Raw genomic sequence first — 17,542 nt, 5'->3', positions numbered from 1 at the left:
CCCAGTTTGAGTAAAACTCCGACGTGTATCACAAATCACTTTAAAATTAAAAGTCAACAATCCACAGTTCTCCTTACACGGTTAGACAGAATGGAATATAAAGGTGCAAGATTAAAATCTCAATATGTTTCACAGGTAATTGGGAGCTCACAGTACTTAACAAATTCCCTTTGCCTCATCTGGCAAAAAAGCCCCTCTCCCCTAACCACCACATCAGAAACACAAATGAAAGTGCTTTCAGAAAGGCTTCAACAGTTCCTCCTTCAACCCTAGATGTCCTAATGATTATTGACCAGTTGCACAAACATCCCTCATCATGAAAGAAATCGAGGGTCCCTTCTAGGCTCGCCCCCAGCCTTCATTCCCAACCAGATCTACTTCACATATCGGTCCAACATGTCTGAAAGCCATCAAGCATGTTACTACATCCAACACAACCTAGCGGCAATCCATACACATACATGTTTCTTCACCAAACACTCATTTATTCTGAACAGACTATGACACAGCATTCTTTTATATTGGCACTTGCCATTTGTAATGCATTTCAGTAGTCTAATTTAATAAAACCATTCATTTCTATTCAAGTCCTCAACTACGGTATAGCAGATGCGAGGGATGATTTGTGAAATGTAGGTCAGTAACCCTTTTAAAAACGCTGTTATGGTGCTTTGGCCAGTCTGTATATTGACTAATGTTAAGGGGTTGTAAATAATTCTCTCTCCTCCATGCAAATCCGAAGTACCCTATGAGTTATACTTAAAAGATCGACAGACCAGGTAGGTTAGTTTTCACTTTTAGTGCGAGAACCAACGAACTTAGGATCAAATCTGTTCTCGCGTGAATTTTATAACGGGGCCTGTGATCTTTAAATACGACTGGTACATATTCACAAACATGCATAGCAAGAAACGATTGTTTTATCTTTTCGCATAAGGCCCCTTTCGTGGGGAAAAGGAAACAGCATGTGCGAATTCACGCTGTTAGAGATGCATAGTGTGAATGTGCTGAACAATGACAGTCTGTTTTTATCCTGTTTCACCGAGTCAATGCGCTACCCAGCAGGATGACCCGATTCGTCAATACAACACCGCACTGAGAGTGATGAGAAGGATTCGGGGTGCAAAAATACTTCTGCTGTCAGACTGCAAACTCTGAGATGCAACTCAAATGTTGAGAATCATGAACTCGCATGAAAACACACATGGTTTTAAGTGATAGTTCAGCCTATAAATTCTGTCATCATTTATTCCCCTCTTGTCATTTCAAACCTTTATGACTTTCTTTATTTGAAGAACACAAAAGAAGCTATATTGAAGGATGTTGGTAACCAAACAACAGCAGTACCCATTGACTTCTATTGTATGGACACAAAACCAATGCAAGTCAATAGATATCGCCGTTTTTCAGCGCTCTTCAAAATATTTTCTGTTGTGTTCTAAAGAAAAAAAGGAATTGATATAGGTTTGACATGACATGAGGGTGAGAAAATGGTAAGAAATATACACATATTTGTGTAGGTTTTTATAATTCAAATCTTGGATGATCTATCCCTTTTAATAACAGCATGTACAGACAAAACTCTCTTTCACGACGATCCCCTGAGCCACAAAACAGCAATTTCTAAGTTTTGAGATGATGTTCCTTTCTGAAGATGCACGCAAAGCCAAATAACCTGTAAGATCAAACACAAACAAGTGCAAAAACAAGGGTATAAAAGGCAAGGAGTGTGTAAACTAGACACAATGCTGAATACAGCAGGTGGTCTGTGTCCTCTCCTGTGTTTGTGAATATGAATGAGATGCGTGTTGGCTCAGTAAACACATATTTGAATAGGATCCTGATGGCTCGCGTTGTGCCCAGAGACAGACGCGTCCCTCCGCCGTGCCACAGGGCATCGCAGAGTTTAAATGAGCTTACTGCGCTGTATCCGGACGCCGAGGGAATTTCTCCTTTCGGTAAAATGGGACAGGTGTAATAACAGCGCCTCCGGAGCAGCATTACAAATTCAATGAATCGTTTCTTTTCTCATTTAGACAGCAAATGATGGGCAAACGAGGAAAAAACAAGATCCAAGAGAGATTGAAACTTGAACCACCCGTAATAATAAAAAATTTTTTTACCATTGCTTTGCAAAACAGCAATGATTCTCAGCTCATTTCAAAATAACAGCCTTCAGTTTAATGAGCGTGCCGAGGTGCCTGGCCAATCCGTCCGTAGACTCGCGTTCGATTCATGTGATTCATTAAACTGATTTATCAACCGCATCAAGCGATTCATTGGCAAACTGCACCACATGGAAGCATGTTTCTCTCGTCACGTACTATTCACAATCTCAGGACTCGTCTGAAATATATGTTTGACGCAGCAGATACAGCGTGGACACAGCGGCGTTCCCAGATAGCTACGGAGAACATGCTGGGACAAGCGGGCTGGCTGTTTAAGGCATCGGGAGTGGGTCTGTGTTTGGCTTACTTGAAGAGCTCTTGTCTGGAGATGGCTCTGTTGGTAAGAGGGTCGATGGCGTACACCTGCAGATCAGATTTAGAGTAGTCCTCCAGTTCATATCCTTCACCATGCCGACGGGGGCCGATCGACTCCACTATCACTTTAGCACCAGGGATCTGATCCTGCACGTAGCGTTCCAAAATACTGAAACACAAGGACAGTGTAATGGCTAGCGGTATGTCTAGATTCTTTTGTGGAGCAAGTTGCGAGAATTGTGTGTCATAATGAAAAATGTATCGTAGCAGAAGCAAACACATCACATAAGGGGAGGGGGTCATAAAACAACATTAATGTTTAACTTGAGACGATGCTTTTTGATATAGTATACACTTCAGAATATGTACAGTATGGTACATCAGTAGGGACACTGTGTCCTTTTTCAAAAATAAAATCTTGCGAGGCTCACAAAACAAATGTCTGGGTGATATTTCACCCGAAACCAAAAGAGAAGAAATGCATTTTGCATGCAGCAAATGGTGACATTCTGACATGATTTTCATGACAATTAGCACATTAGCTCTCATTACCGTAATGTGGATCTGTAATTACAATCAAATGATGATCCTCATTAGATGCTCATGACATTAATACAATCATGAGAATAATCCTTAACAGACACAGTGATTTATTTATTTATTTGATTCAAATCTTCAGAAGGCAATACGACAAATGCTACATTGATGCTTAAATTCTTGACACTTTAAAATGTAGCACTTTTTAAATTATTTGCACATTACAGCAATGAGAATGAACGTGCTTAAATGCCAATAATGCAATAAACAAGAATGTTTCGTATAACGTAATCAAGTTTTTATTTTCAGGATCAACAAAGCTTTTTGTCTCGTGCTATTATTATACGGCACTCCACTGACTTGTGTTTTGCTTAATGCATGTTGGTAGTGCTCAGTTTAGTGTTTGTATAATTTAGATGTCCTTTTAAATCAAAGGAAAGAAACCCTTCTGATGGTGTAGAGAAGAACTTTCTTACGCAATCAGCTGCTCTTTATTCTCTTCCACAACGGTGGGAGGAACATTCGAGACCACAACCTGCATGTCCAGGGCGTTCACAACTGACACCTATAACACAGAGAACATGAGAGAGTTAGAACATGTCATTTAATGTGCTATTATCAGCACACATTTGCTGGGTAAGTTACTCATCCTGGGTATGTGTGGGTCCTTAAGCCCCAGTATAGAGACGGGGACACTTTACTGTCTTTCGGATGAGACGTTAAAGCGAGGTCCTGACTCTCTGTGGTCATTAAAAATCCCAGGATGTCCTTCGAATAAGAGTAGGGGTGTCAAATTCGCCCATTCGCCTCTACACAACATGGCCTCCTAATCATCCCCATATGTGCTAATTGGCTTCACAATTCAGTCTCCTCTTAACCAATAAGCTGGTGTGTGTTGGGAGTTATGGCGCAGTATGGCTGACGTGACGACGCTTCATCCAGGTGGATTCTGCACATTGGTGGTGTTTGAGGATTTTCACCCTTCCCTGTGCTTTGAGTGTCAAGAAAAGCGCTATATAAATATAACTATTTATTGAATATATTACACAGTTTTAGTTCAATTACTTCAGAAGTAACTGTAATTAATTTCAAGGGAAAAGTAATTAAATTACAGTAACTGATTACTTAGTAACGAGTCACAACCAACACTGCCTGCGAGATATAAAAAGTACAGTCGAGTCCAAAACTAAGACCAATGGGTTTCAAAATCTAGTTAAGCGAGAACATGAGAATTTTAAATTGAAACTCTATGACGCAAAATAAATGCAATACACAATATTCTGCTAAAACAATACGAACACGAATGACCCGATTCTTAAAACAGTGACGCACGCACATTGATTTTTTAAATCTGTCTTAACTCTCCCACTTTAACTTGGGAGACTTCCGGGAATCACACAATCACTGTCTGCAATGGGCCAAGAAATATAGAGGCGTAAATTGTTCAGCCGACAGCAGAAAGAGTTCATTTATATATTCATTACTGCGCTAACTAGTGCGCAAACACCACACGCGATTACAATAACACGCATTTGGTCTAAACATCTTAAAATGCACAAGCATACAGACTGAGTCAAACCCAACAGCCCTTCTGAGAGATGCCTTCGCTTCATAGCATTACTGTTATGTGATTTAAATTATTCAGTGATTTGACTTCAGCTTAAGCCAAACACTCATTTTGCTTAGCCAAAGGGATAAGAGAACACTTGAATTCTCAAACTGAACTATTTGCAGTTAAATGATCAGAGTGGGAAATATAATCACGTTGAACTCAATAATGTGTTGAATGCATAGGGTCTATAAAGTTTATTCACCACCACATCGGCTCTGCTGCTCAGCCCCTGCCCGTAGTCGTCCGTGGCGATGACCTCAAACTTGAAGTAGGACCGGCGCATGTTTCTGAACATGATAGCGCTCTTGATGATGCCCGTGAAGGTTTCGATAACGAAACTGTCCTGTCCCTCTGGCGCGGGTGGGATGATCAGTCTGTACGCCATCTTACTGTAGTTTCCCGTGTCGACATCTGAAGCCTGAAATAATACTCATAACCTCAGAAACAAAAATGATTGGGGGAGTTCATGGCATTTGTTTGGTAATACAGTATAAGATGAATTTATTTCATCTTATATTTCATTTATAAGATGTTTTTTATTTTTTTTAAGTTCAGTTTTCATTTATCTTAGTGCCTAATACAAATTCCTGTTTATTCCTCTGGCAGCATTTCTCATTTTCAGTTATTTCAAGATTTTAAAAGAATATTTTGGCCAATATTTTATTTGATTTAATAAACTGAAATGTTTTAATAGTTTTAGTAAACTATAATAACCTTGGTTTTAATGCATACACGATAAATGACTCTAGTCACTAATGGGCACCCTGCAGGAGTCCAGTGATGTAATATAAAGGCGTCAGTAACTTGTCCTCCACTTTATCAGACATGGAAAGAGCAGCTGTCTGAGAACAGTGACTAAGAGAGTTGCTTTAAACAGAGTGAGAGATTGTGCTCTACTGTTGACAGGTGTAACAGGACGTGAACAGTATGTTCCTCACTGTTAAAATGAAACGCAAGGCAACACAGACACCTGCAGAACATTTCAAACCTCATGAATTAATAACTACAGTGTCGCTGTGCTCTCTCGTTTTATAAAATCTTGTTTAAATGAATAAGGGTCAATACACAATATCTAACATTTATTTATTTCGCAGACCAAACTGACTTTAAGATTTGAACAGTATTTGTCTTTGCTGGAAATCGAACTCACAAGTTTTGCACTGCTAATGCAATTTATCGCACAACTTAACATTGCTGAAACTTGTTTCTAATAAATAAACAACTGTATATTATGGCCTTGCAGTTAAAATATATTCAACTATAAAAGGTTTTAAGTGTATAAGTGATCTCATCTCATACTTACCACAATTTTTAGGACTGTGGTGAAAGTCTTCGTGTCTTCAGTCACTCCGCCGATGTAAAGGGACCTGGTGAAAACCGGCGGGTGATCATTCTCGTCCTGAACTTCGATAAAAACCTTCGCTGTGTTTGCTGGTTACAGTCCAACAGACATAAGGAAGAAATATCTCAGTAAAGGAAACATCGTCCCTATTTTTCACAGTTAAAAGTAAAAACAGAGTTAATGTAAACACAGCTGCTTCAACGCTCTCCACGCTGTGGCAAATTTGAGAAATACGCTCTGTCACAAAGCATTTGTCTTCTGCCGCGCCCCGCGACAATATATAAAGTCATCTAGTCTGGATCTAAGCACACACAGGAGAAAAGCGCAGATGAAGAGCTGTATGTCATAACTCAATGAAAGAAAACAGAAGTGGGAAGAAAAGAAGGTGGGCGAGCTCAAGGCCAGCCATCAGAACCAAGAGATAGAGAGAGAGAGAGAGAGAGAGAGAGAGAGAAAGATAGAGCGTGTGCCTGTCCTGTTACAGTATATAGAGCAAGAGACTAAATCAACAAAACAGAGACATATACAAACTAAGCAGTTCATTTTGATGTTCCGTAGACATGGAGAGCAAAAATATGACATGGATAAATGCATCACAAAGTGTCTTCCTGTATATCTGACTAGTTGAGCCGAAATGTTAAATGTTCTTCATTTACCATCTTCAGAACACAAAAGAAGATATTTTGAAAAAAATCGGTAACCAACATCGGACCCCATAGATATCCATTGTATGGACATTTCTCAAATGATCTTCTTTTGTATTTCTCATGAACAAAAGTTTTAAACAGGTTTTGAACGACATGATGACGAACAAATGATGACAGTTTTCTTCGGGGTCTCATAGACAGAGAGAGGTGTCACATACTCTGTCTGTCATTTCTAAATTGTCTCAATAAACTGCACTTGCGCTTAAATGAGTGCCTGGTGAACAGAAGACACATCAGATGCATTAAGCACTAACCATGAGGAAAATGCTACACTGGAGCTAAATCTTGAGAGGTGTTGTTAGCGTTATGTCAACACAGCCTTGAGTGTCTTAATGGTTTTGTGGCAACAGCATTATGACAAAAGACGCAAATATCCAATAAATAAATGTGTTTATGAAAATCTTCACAATATACGATTAATATAGTTCATTAGTCTAAGTGTAAGATGTTTACAGTTGCTAAGCAACGGAACAACCAGGGATGGATGGTGTCAAGTAGTTTACCTAGTTTTTTTTTTGTTTTTTTCAGCAGTGATGCTGATTAAAAGGAATGAATTTAGAGACACAATTTCTCCAGGAAGGATTTTTGCACGCTTTGCTTTAGCGTGCTGTGCTCTCGGACCCGTCTCAGAGATGTTGTGTTTCTGAATCTCTTCAAAAGCACCGCCACTTCAGTTGCTTGCATTAAAATACATTTCAAGACAATTAGAGTCAGACTACAAAATTGTTTGATGTCTGCAATGTTTTGTAAGCACTATGTGTAGTAAAGGCTTTATTTGTTCAATTGTCTGTCTCAGAACGATGCTTAACACTGTAAATGTGTAACATTGAAATCAAAGACTGTTTCTTCACTCTAAAGAAGGTAAGAGCTCTGTCAACCCCCTGTAGAGGCAAAGGCTATGGTGGTCTTACTTTTGGAGGGAGCGCGTAGGTTAGCGAGGATGATGGCGAGCGAGTCGGCCTGCACCCGCAGCACGTAACTGGTCACCTTCTCGTAGTCCAGTGATTTATTTGTGTAGATGATTCCAGTGAAGTTATTGACCCTAAACTCCCCTACAAACACAAATCACATCAGAAAACAGTTCACCGCAGCTCCACGACTCGAGAGTTCAAGCCAGAAGTAACTCAGATTCACTAAAGAGCATCTTATTATCACTCAGATCACTTGCCGTCCAATTTAAAGGGATAGTTCACCCAAAAATACAAATTCTGACATCAATTATTTAACCTCATGTCATTCTAAACCTTTATATGACTTTTTCCTCTGTGGAACATGAAATGATATGAGGGTAAGCAAATGATGACAGAATTCCATTTTTTGGATAAATAATTCCTTTGAACTGGTGCAATAAGTCCACATAATAGTCTTGTATCTGGCATATTCTTAGCCCTAAATAAAGTTTTAAGAATTATATACACTCACCTAAAGGATTATTAGGAACACCTGTTCAATTTCTCATTAATGCAATTATGGTGGTGGCGTAATGGTGTGGGGGATGTTTTCTTGGCACACTTTAGGCCCCTTAGTGCCAATTGGGCATTGTTTAAATGCCACGGCCTACCTGACCATTGTTTCTGACCATGTCCATCCCTTTATGACCACCATGTTCCCATCCTCTGATGGCTACTTCCAGCAGGATAATGCACCATGTCACAAAGCTCGAATCATTTCAAATTGGTTTCTTGAACATGACAATGAGTTCATTGTACTAAAATGGCCCCACAGTCACCAGATCTCAACCCAATAGAGCATCTTTGAGATATGGTGGAACGGGAGCTTCGTGCATCCCACAAATCTCCATCAACTGCAAGATGCTATTCTATCAATATGGGCCAACATTTCTAAAGAATGCTTCAGCACCTTGTTGAATCAATGCCACGTAGAATTAAGGCAGTTCTGAAGGCGAAAGGGGGTCAAACACAGTATTAGTATGGTGTTCCTAATAATCCTTTAGGTGAGTGTCATTTAGGCTTTTGCCACCAAAGAAATCAGAAGCTAGCGGTTATTTCATTTAATTTTTGTACATTTTCAACAGCTCACGGCAATAGTAAGTCATCAAATAACTCTGGCAATTTCATCATTTCGAAAGTCAATTCATGAGTCTGGATTATAGTGTTTGTATGAAGCTTTAAGGTTTTCCTAGAAAACGACTCTAGATTGCGTCAGACTGTGGGATTCTCCGGGCACTTGACGGGCAAATTGCGCTTAGCGCTTTCAGGATGCATTGGCCTTATTATGAATAAATGACAATATCGGCAGGTGCAATTTATTCCTGGTAAATTCCCCCAGGGGGTTCTGAAAACTCACCTCCCTGATTTCCATCCACTATAGAGTAAAAGACTGTGGTGTTGACAGCTGCCGCGAGAATAAGTCCCACCGGCGTACCGACAGGTGCGCTCTCGCTCACCGGGCTGAACCTGCACAGCACAGCAGAAAGCAGAAACTTCATTCAGTATTTAAACATGAAGGAGAGAGAGAGCCGGAGAGCTGTCATGTCCAGTGTGGTCACTACGACATGAATGTCAGTTTCTGCTGAATATTACATATCTATTGAAGTGGTTTAATTGACTCTCCATCAGCATAAGAGACCATCAGAAGGAGCGCAGAAAAGAAGGACATCTCTTTAAAGCATGAAAAGAGTGCAATGACTTCATTTAAAAGATTCACTTGGTCTAAAGGAAACGTCTTGGTTACGTATGTAACCTCAGTTCCCTGATGGAGGGAACGAGACGTTGTGTCGAGAACGACAGATGGGGTTCGCCCTTGAGAACCAATCAACTCTGACTACTATAGAAAAGGCCAATGAAATTTGGCGAATGCAATTTGCATGCCGGGCTCCGCCCCCGGAAATCCGGTATAAAAGGAGGCCGGCGTGCAGCATTCACTTACCTTTGTTCTGAAGAGCCTGAGACCTCTCAAACTGCAGCAGAATACGATACGTGTTCGTGGCATAAGGGACACAACGTCTCGTTCCCTCCATCAGGGAACTGAGGTTACATACGTAACCAAGACGTTCCCTTTCTGTCGGTCTCTCGACGTTGTGTCGAGAACGACAGATGGGGTTGCCTATGGAAAACGCCACAACGCTGTATCGCGTCACAATCTCTAGCGAAGCGACGGTAACAAGCCTGGGCGTGTCATCTCGAAGCTTTCGTGAGACTGTAACCTTCCAGTGTGGTGGTCGGGGGGTTCCAGAGCTTTCTTGGAGAAAGATGGGTACAGCCCTGACCGGTAACTTTCACGGACGGGGCCTTAGCTCTCTATAGGCGAGAGGCCATCCAGATCAGTTTACACCGGGTAAGCGCGACTCTTAATCAGAGAAGCGCTACAGAGGCCACCTCCTACCCGTGGGGAGGAATATGGTGGATATAGGTATGGTCTCGTCCTTGGAGGAGAACGCATGGAACGTGCGGACTGAGTAGTTAACCGCGAGGTGGAGGCCCACCTGGGGAAGCTCATGGGTTACCAGGAGTGGGAACCATTCTCATGAGGATACATCAGACGGAACAGCCCACGGAGGGGGTGTTACAGACGTCCGGTAGCACTAGGTCCGGTTAGAGCTATCTGTGATAGCTCACATGGTATCCCGGCCTAAGGGGGAAGGCTGCTCTGCCCAGCCAGCCCCCAGGGGGTGCTTGTTTGGTGATGGATGGAATGCCTATTCTTAACCAGTGTCTGGGTAAGAAGGGAGGCTGGTGAGGTACCAGTTTCTTAGCGATGTGTTCGGGTAAGAAGAAAAGGTAAATAGCACACTGACCCAACCTGTTAGAGGGTGGAAAGGTGCTTTCGCAGGCATACGCCCCCCCGGATGCCAGTCCTACATGTCGCCACGCAGGACGTGGGCTGACACCGGGTTTACGCGAAGGTTGTTAACCCTTGCGAAGGTGTTTGGGCATAGCCCAACCCGCAGCTCTACAGATGTCTGCTAGAGAGGCGCTTCTGCCAGTGTCCAGGAGGTGGCTAAACTCCGTGTGGAGTGAGCCCTCACTGCCAATGGGCATGGGAGATTCTGAGATCGGAATGCCGTCGTAACGGCGTCCACGACCCAGTGCGCCAGCCTCTGTTTGGAGACAGCCTTCCCCTTCTGCTGTCCTCCAACAGACACGGAGCTGGTCAGAGCTTCAGAGCTCTGCGTGCGGTCCAGTACGTACTGGACACAACACTAATCGGGTTGGGTCTTCCTCCCCTATGGGGAGCGCCTGCAAGTTCACCACTTGGCCCCGGAGGGAGTAGTGGGAACTTCTTGGGCACGCATCCGGGCCTGGGTCTCAAGATAACGTGAGAGTTTCCAGGGCCGAGTTTAAGGCAATCCAGGGACACGGAGGATGCTCGGTGGTCCCCTACCCTCTTGAAAGAAGTGAGCGCCGTCAGGAGGGCCGTCTTACTCTATGAGGAAGATCGGAACCTCCGAGGGGCTCTTTGGGGGGCCCTGAGGCTCCCCAGGACCACTTAGGGTCCCAAGAGGGTATGGAGCGGAGATGAGGCGGATTCCGCCCTCTCGCTGCTTAGGAACCTGGTGACCAGGTCGTGTTGCCCTAGAAACTTTCCACCGACTGAGTCGTGATGAGTGGCAATAGCGACTACATACACTTTCAGTGTGGAAGGGAGATGTTAGTCTCCAGTCTCGTGAGGAGGGGAACACAATCCTGATCAAGCACCTCAGTGGGTCTTTCTCGTTGAGAAAGACACCAGGACGAGAAGAGGCACCGTCTAGAGGCGTGTAACCGCCTAGTAGATGGGGCCCTAGCCTGGGTGATGGTCTCAGCCGTATAGGGGGAGTAGCCATCTTAGGATCTTCTCGTCCCGTCTAGAGACCAGACATGGGTGTTCCAGAGGTCTGATCTGGGATGCCAGAACGTGTCCTTCCCCTGAGAGAGCAGGTCCTCTGTCAGGGGAATGGTTCAGGGGGAGTCGCTGTCCAGAGCATCGGCTCTGAGGCCAAGTGCGGTTAGACCGGTGTGGTGTAACCAATAACACTTGGTGCTCCTGCTCCCTGACCTTGCACAGAGTCTGTACAAGAAGGCTCCTGGGGGGGGAAGGTGTGCTTCCGCCCATCCCGCGGCCAGCTGTGCGCAAGGATATCCGTGCCGAGGGCAGGGACTATCAAGCGGGCAAATGGTGGTGTTACGGGAGGTGAACAGGTTTTACCTGGGCCTACCCGAACAGCCTCCAAATGAGCTGGACTGCACGGGGGTGGAGTCGCCACTCTCCACGAGGCATAAACTGGCGAGAAAGCACGTCGGCTGTCTAGTTCAGTTTGCCCGGGGTGTGTGGCCTGCAGGGAACGAGTCACCTGTTGACTCCACCGGAGGAGGCGTCGAGCAAGTTGTGTTTAGCTGCTGTGTGCGAACGCCACCCTGACGATCTGTATTCGCTACAGCTATAGTGCTGTCCTCGGAACAGCACGTGCATGTCTCGCACGAGAGGCCGTAGCCTGCTCAGTGCAAGTAGCATAGCCCACAACTCTTGGCAATTGATATGCCAGCGCAGGCGGGGGTTCGTCCAACACCCCACCTGCGTGCCCGTTGCACACTACACCGCACCCCTGCAGGGAGACTTCAGTCGTCACCACGACCTGCCTCATAACCTGCTCAGAGGGACCTGAGTCCGTCGAAAAAGTCATAAAGACTAGGGGTTATGGTGCGTCGGCAGCAGGGCGGCATCACCATGCGCCTGCTGCCGGTGTGCCACGCTCTCCTCGGAACTCGACTCTGAAACCAGTGTTGGAGCGGTGTCATGTGCATCAACTCGAGGGGTATTAGCCCGCGAGGACGCCATGTGTCCCAGGAGCCTCTGAATTGTTTCAGGGGGACCGCTGTCTGCCTAAAATGTTCATTTCAGACAGTTCAACACTGGTTGGGCACAACTGCGGACAGGTGTGCCGACATGGTGACAGAGCTGAGTTCCATACCGAGAAAGAGGATGCTCTGCACTGGGGAGAGCTTGCCCCTCTCTTGGTTGACCTGGAGTCCCAATCGACCTAGGTGCCGGAGCACCAGGTCCCTTTGTGTACATAACAGATCTCGCGAGTGTGCCAAGATAGGCCAGTCGCTGAGATAGTTTAGTACCCGCTCGCCTTCCTCCTCTCAGGGAGAAAGGGCGGTCAGGGACAGACCGAAAGGGAGGACTCTGTACTGATATGCCCGCCTCTCGCACGCGAACCGTGGGAACGGCCGGTGTCGAGGAGGATCGAGACATGAAAGTAAGCGTCCTTCAGGTCGATTGCCACGAACCAATCCTGACACCTCATAGATGTCAGGACGCGCCTCTGTGTGAGCACCCTGAATGGCAGCTTGTGAAGGTGCTCTGTTCAGGGTACGCAGCCTTTGGGGGCAACCCGCCGTCTTTCTTGGGAACGATGAAGTGCGGGTGGTGACCCACTGAACATCTTGGTTTTGAGGGACGAACTCGATGCCTGTTTTGCCAGAAGGGTGGTGACCTCTACCCGAAGTACGGAGGCGTCCCTGCCTCTGACAGAGGGAGAGATGATGCCCCGAAACTTGGGTGAGTCTCTGGCGAACTGGATCGAGTAACCAAGACGGACCGCCCTCATTAGCCAGCGAGACAGTGTGGGCAGCTCTCGAGCTCCCAGGGACTGTGACAGGGTGACCAAGGGGACGGTCTGCTTCATCATTCCCACGGGGGGTGGTTCGTCGGCTGGCGGAGCTAACCATGTCGCGGGGAGTCCCCGGAGGGAAGGTTTTTGCTCCGCCTGCTTACCTGCCTCGCGGGACAACGGCACGCACTGTCGGTTTGAGAGTGGTGACGGCTGTCGTATATGTGTACGACCTCACGCCTCGCCAGGGTGTGAGGTCGGTTCGCCGAGCACAGTCCAGTGGAGTGTGCGATCGGCTGCAAGTAAACCCGGGGAGAACAGAAAACTCAGTGAGTAAGTGGGCGCCAAGCCCTAACAAGGGCCCGGCTTTGGTGACGAGGCAGGAGTCGTCCCGTACCGACCGATCAGAGCCGTGGCTGTGAAGGTTCGGGCCCGATGTTGTTCTCCCTGGGGTCTTCCCGTCAGTGTCCCTTCTCGCGAGGAGGTTGCTGACGGGGTGGAGGTTTCCCCCTCGACCTCTGCTTCCGGGGTGCCGCCTGTGGGGGCACAGGAACCGGAGCCGATGTCGAAAGGGTCCTGGGTTGCAGGGAAGCAGACGTCACGTGAGATCTCGGAGGCCTGTAGGCGGCCGAGTCGCGGCGTGAAAAAAGTGTGGTTAATTGCCACTGTCTGCTTCGCCGTCAAAAAACTGCTGAGCGCAGTCCTCGACGGTGTTACCAACAACCCACCCTGCGAGATGAGTGCATCAAGAAAGCGGACTTCCTTGCTGTCACTCTTCTGCACAAGGTATAGCCGGGGGTGTCTCTCCTGGACCACTACCGTGGACATCGTCCGACCCAGGGCCCGTGCCGCCGCCTTAGTCGCCCGTAGAGCGCTGTCAGCGGTGGCACGGAGATCCTGCATTATACCCGGGTCGGCCTTACCCTCGTGGAGCCCTCTCAACGCCCTGGCCTGGCGGACCTGCAGGATGGCCAAGGCATAGAGAGAGGAGGCAGCCTGGCCCGCAACATCGCAAGCTTTCGACACCAGTGATGCCGAAGTCTTACGTGCTTTGGACGGTAGGAGTGGTCGATCCCCCCCCAGGTGGTAGCCGTCCGCGGCACAGGTGCACCGCAGGCGGACGTTCCACCCGGGGGATCTCGACGCAGTCCTTGGCTGCCTCACCATCGAGGGAAGTAAGGGAGCCGGAGCTGGTTTCACTGGAACGGTCCGTGAGAGGAGCGTTCCAAGTTTTACACAGCTCCTCATGCACCTCCGGGAAAAACATGGCACCCGGGGTGGGCGCGGTTTGCACCGCGCACCGACCTCGGGAACCACGTATCCCCGGGTTAGCACGGATGACATCACTTCTGCTTCCTCCTGAACTCGACCGCTGGGGGTGGAGTTTGGATTCGGCAGAGTCGGATGCCAGTCTCCCTCCGATGCTGCGAGCGACATCTCATCTACGTCACACATCGTTTCCGAGTGTGTGCGTGAGGATCCGGACGGTATGCCACCGCCGGTTGGGGAACGTTCAGAAGAGCGAATCGGGGTGCGATCGGCCCGTGAGCACTTGGCTGGCGGGTTTACGTTCGCAGAGTTCCCCGTATCACTAACGCTGCTAACGTGGGTGGTCATCGGGGCCGTAGCCACAGATGTCACAGCCCGGGTAGCAGACGAAATGGTGGCTGGTTCCCGTAGGAAGACAGCCACCCGTGACCGCAACTTCTGAATGACAATCTGCCCGCAGTGCAGGCAGATGTGTCAACGAACGCTGCTTCAGTGTGCTGGACGCCCAGACACCTAATGCAGCGATCGTGTCCATCCCCCTCCTCGATGAGGGTGCCGCACCCAAGAGAACAGCGGGACATGCCGCGCTGGAGAATGCTCAGTCAGTCCTGAAAAGGACTTTTAGAAAAAATCTCTAACACCTCCGGAACCGCCGAGACGCCCAGGGGAAGGTCGCTGCAGAAAGGGACGATCCACTGTAACACGTCGTAGCACCAGCGTTTAGTTGTAGAGGATTGAATCCTGAGTTGTACTCATGAGCGATGGCTCTGAAGAACAAAAGGTAAGTGAATGCTGCACGCCGGCCTCCTGTTATACCGGATTTCCGGGGGCGGAGCCCGGCATGCAAATTGCATTCGCCAAATTTCATTGGCCTTTTCTATAGTAGTCAGAGTTGATTGGTTCTCAAGGGCGAACCCCATCTGTCGTTCTCGACACAACGTCGAGAGACCGACAGAAAGGGAACTGGATTTCTGTGCAACCTGAGGTGGTTTTTAGGTCAGGTGTTTCAACTTGTGGATTGCCACTTGAAAAATAAGTCATTGTTACTCACTAAATTGCAAATATAATTCAACCCATACAATTGAATATTAAAATAAATAGGCTTAACAACTTTTAAATGGGATGAAAAAAGACTGTGAAGGACATCCGACTGACCATTTGTGAACGGAAGTCAAACATTTAAACCACGTCAAGACTTTAAATGACACATCTGCTGCTGTCAAGACATTTACAAAATTGCACAATTGTCATTCATTGTGCACACTATCGGAGATATTCAACTTTAATATGTTTAACTGATGTGTTTACTTTCTATTAACTTTTATAAAAAAACTCTAGATTATTAACAATAGTACATGATGAAAATATGATAAATTATGTCAAGTTTACTGATATCTTATAACCAAGAGAGTAAGAGAGAGAGATAAATGAATTAAAAAGTGAGAAAAGAAGGGAGGGAGGAAGAAAGAAGTAAAATAATACAGCAATAACTTTTCTGTGTTTTCTCGTACCACATGCCAGATGTCAGAAGGGGGTGGACGTGACACTCTTGTCTCTATTATAGAGCAGTCAAAATACATCTATCGCTGTCTGAGGACAACAAAGAGGCGCGCACTGCCTGGGCATCTCTGGGTTATAAATGAGGTGAAGTGCTCCTCTCTGTCTGTGAGTCTCCTGCAGTCAACTGCTACACTGTCAGCGAGAAGACCAAGGTCACACAAAAATCTCAACAATGGTCAGCTTCACACCGGTTACCATGGGAATAACAGAGGCCAGAAATAGCTAGAACCTTCTTGTGTGGATGAGGAACCAAAAACTAAGAGAAGCTTTCGTTCACATTAATCAGTGCATTTTATTTGCTTATTATTCTACATCCATGTATAATTGCACAAGGCATTTTCCCTCTTTTATACATACGTACAGTATATATTGAGCGTTTTTTACTATAGCATTGTCCTTTTTCTAATTTTTCATGAGCAAATAAAACGTACGCCTAGTCTACACCGGCTAACGGGACACAACACGCGGCTTGTTCTAATGGGATTGATACATCGCGTCCAGTGTGGACAAAATGTTAAATCATAATGGGTTCTGTGCGATATTTTGTTGCGTTGCACCGTGCCGCAGCGCGTCCGGTGTAGACACGGTGTTAATAAAAGACATATAAAAGTATAGAGAATGTGAGCTGAAGTCAGTCTATGTTGCATGTTGCAGTGGCGCCGCCATCTTGAGAGGATCCTAATCCACTGATATTATTGTTTTGATATGTACCATTACTCGTTTTGTTTGATATATGGAGAAATGGAAAGTGAAAGAACCAGGGGCTGTTCCTGAACGACTCTGCATAATGCTATTGCAGTTATTACATTTACATTGCATTACATTTATGCATTTTGCAGATGCTTTAATCCAAAGCGTTTTAGATTGCACTATACTACACAATTATTTCTGAGTAATCCCTTGTTTCTGAGCAATCCCCGGGATCGAACCCATGACCTTGACGTTGCTTATGCCATGCTCTAACAGCTACAGGAAAGCAGAAAAATTATGCTTTATGACTAACATATGAATACAAATTACATTGTGTTTTTTGTAAGTACTTATCATAAACACACACCAAGTAATACAAACAAATAAGTAATGTAAAGCATTAGAAGTTTGATTCATTTCAGTGAATCGATTCACTTAGACGAACTGATTCAGTAACATGATTCAAGGATTAATTTGAGACATCCTATTTGTGTTGTGAACCGTAGAAGCTATGACCTGTTGTGCAGCCAACCAATAAAGTTACAGAATCCATCAGCAGCAACGCCACCTGTGACCAACAACACAGCCGTGATTCTGCGATCTCCAGTGCTAGAATCAATGTGTGTGTGAATGCCCATCAGACCTCATTAACACTGAATTAAAAGAGCATTAAATCTGCTTCAGTAATCAATGATGCACTTAAAAAATAAAGACCAAAGCTAGAGTGACTTCTACATTATTCAGTTTGACATAGCAACACCATTACAGGAGCAACACGCCAGTGCT

The 17,542-nt window shown here is 45.9% G+C and overlaps 1 protein-coding gene across 1 annotated transcript in view; it reads right to left on the bottom strand.

The window, feature by feature from the left end:
* pcdh15a (protocadherin-related 15a) overlaps positions 1-17,542 on the bottom strand; it is a 151,006-nt gene that overhangs the window by 21,158 nt on the left and 112,306 nt on the right. Inside the window, exons 24-29 of the mRNA XM_056761185.1 lie at positions 8,989-9,098; positions 7,593-7,733; positions 5,936-6,063; positions 4,835-5,050; positions 3,497-3,585; positions 2,476-2,652 (exon numbers count right to left, since the gene is read on the bottom strand). Of these exons, the coding sequence (XP_056617163.1) occupies positions 2,476-2,652; positions 3,497-3,585; positions 4,835-5,050; positions 5,936-6,063; positions 7,593-7,733; positions 8,989-9,098 (861 nt within the window). The remainder of the gene's footprint in view (positions 1-2,475; positions 2,653-3,496; positions 3,586-4,834; positions 5,051-5,935; positions 6,064-7,592; positions 7,734-8,988; positions 9,099-17,542) is intronic.

Source organism: Triplophysa dalaica, chromosome 11 (assembly GCF_015846415.1).
Source record: "Triplophysa dalaica isolate WHDGS20190420 chromosome 11, ASM1584641v1, whole genome shotgun sequence".
NCBI lineage: Eukaryota > Metazoa > Chordata > Actinopteri > Cypriniformes > Nemacheilidae > Triplophysa > Triplophysa dalaica.
The sequence above is the reverse complement of the archived record's forward strand: the minus strand, read 5'-3'. Positions and strand labels throughout refer to the sequence as shown.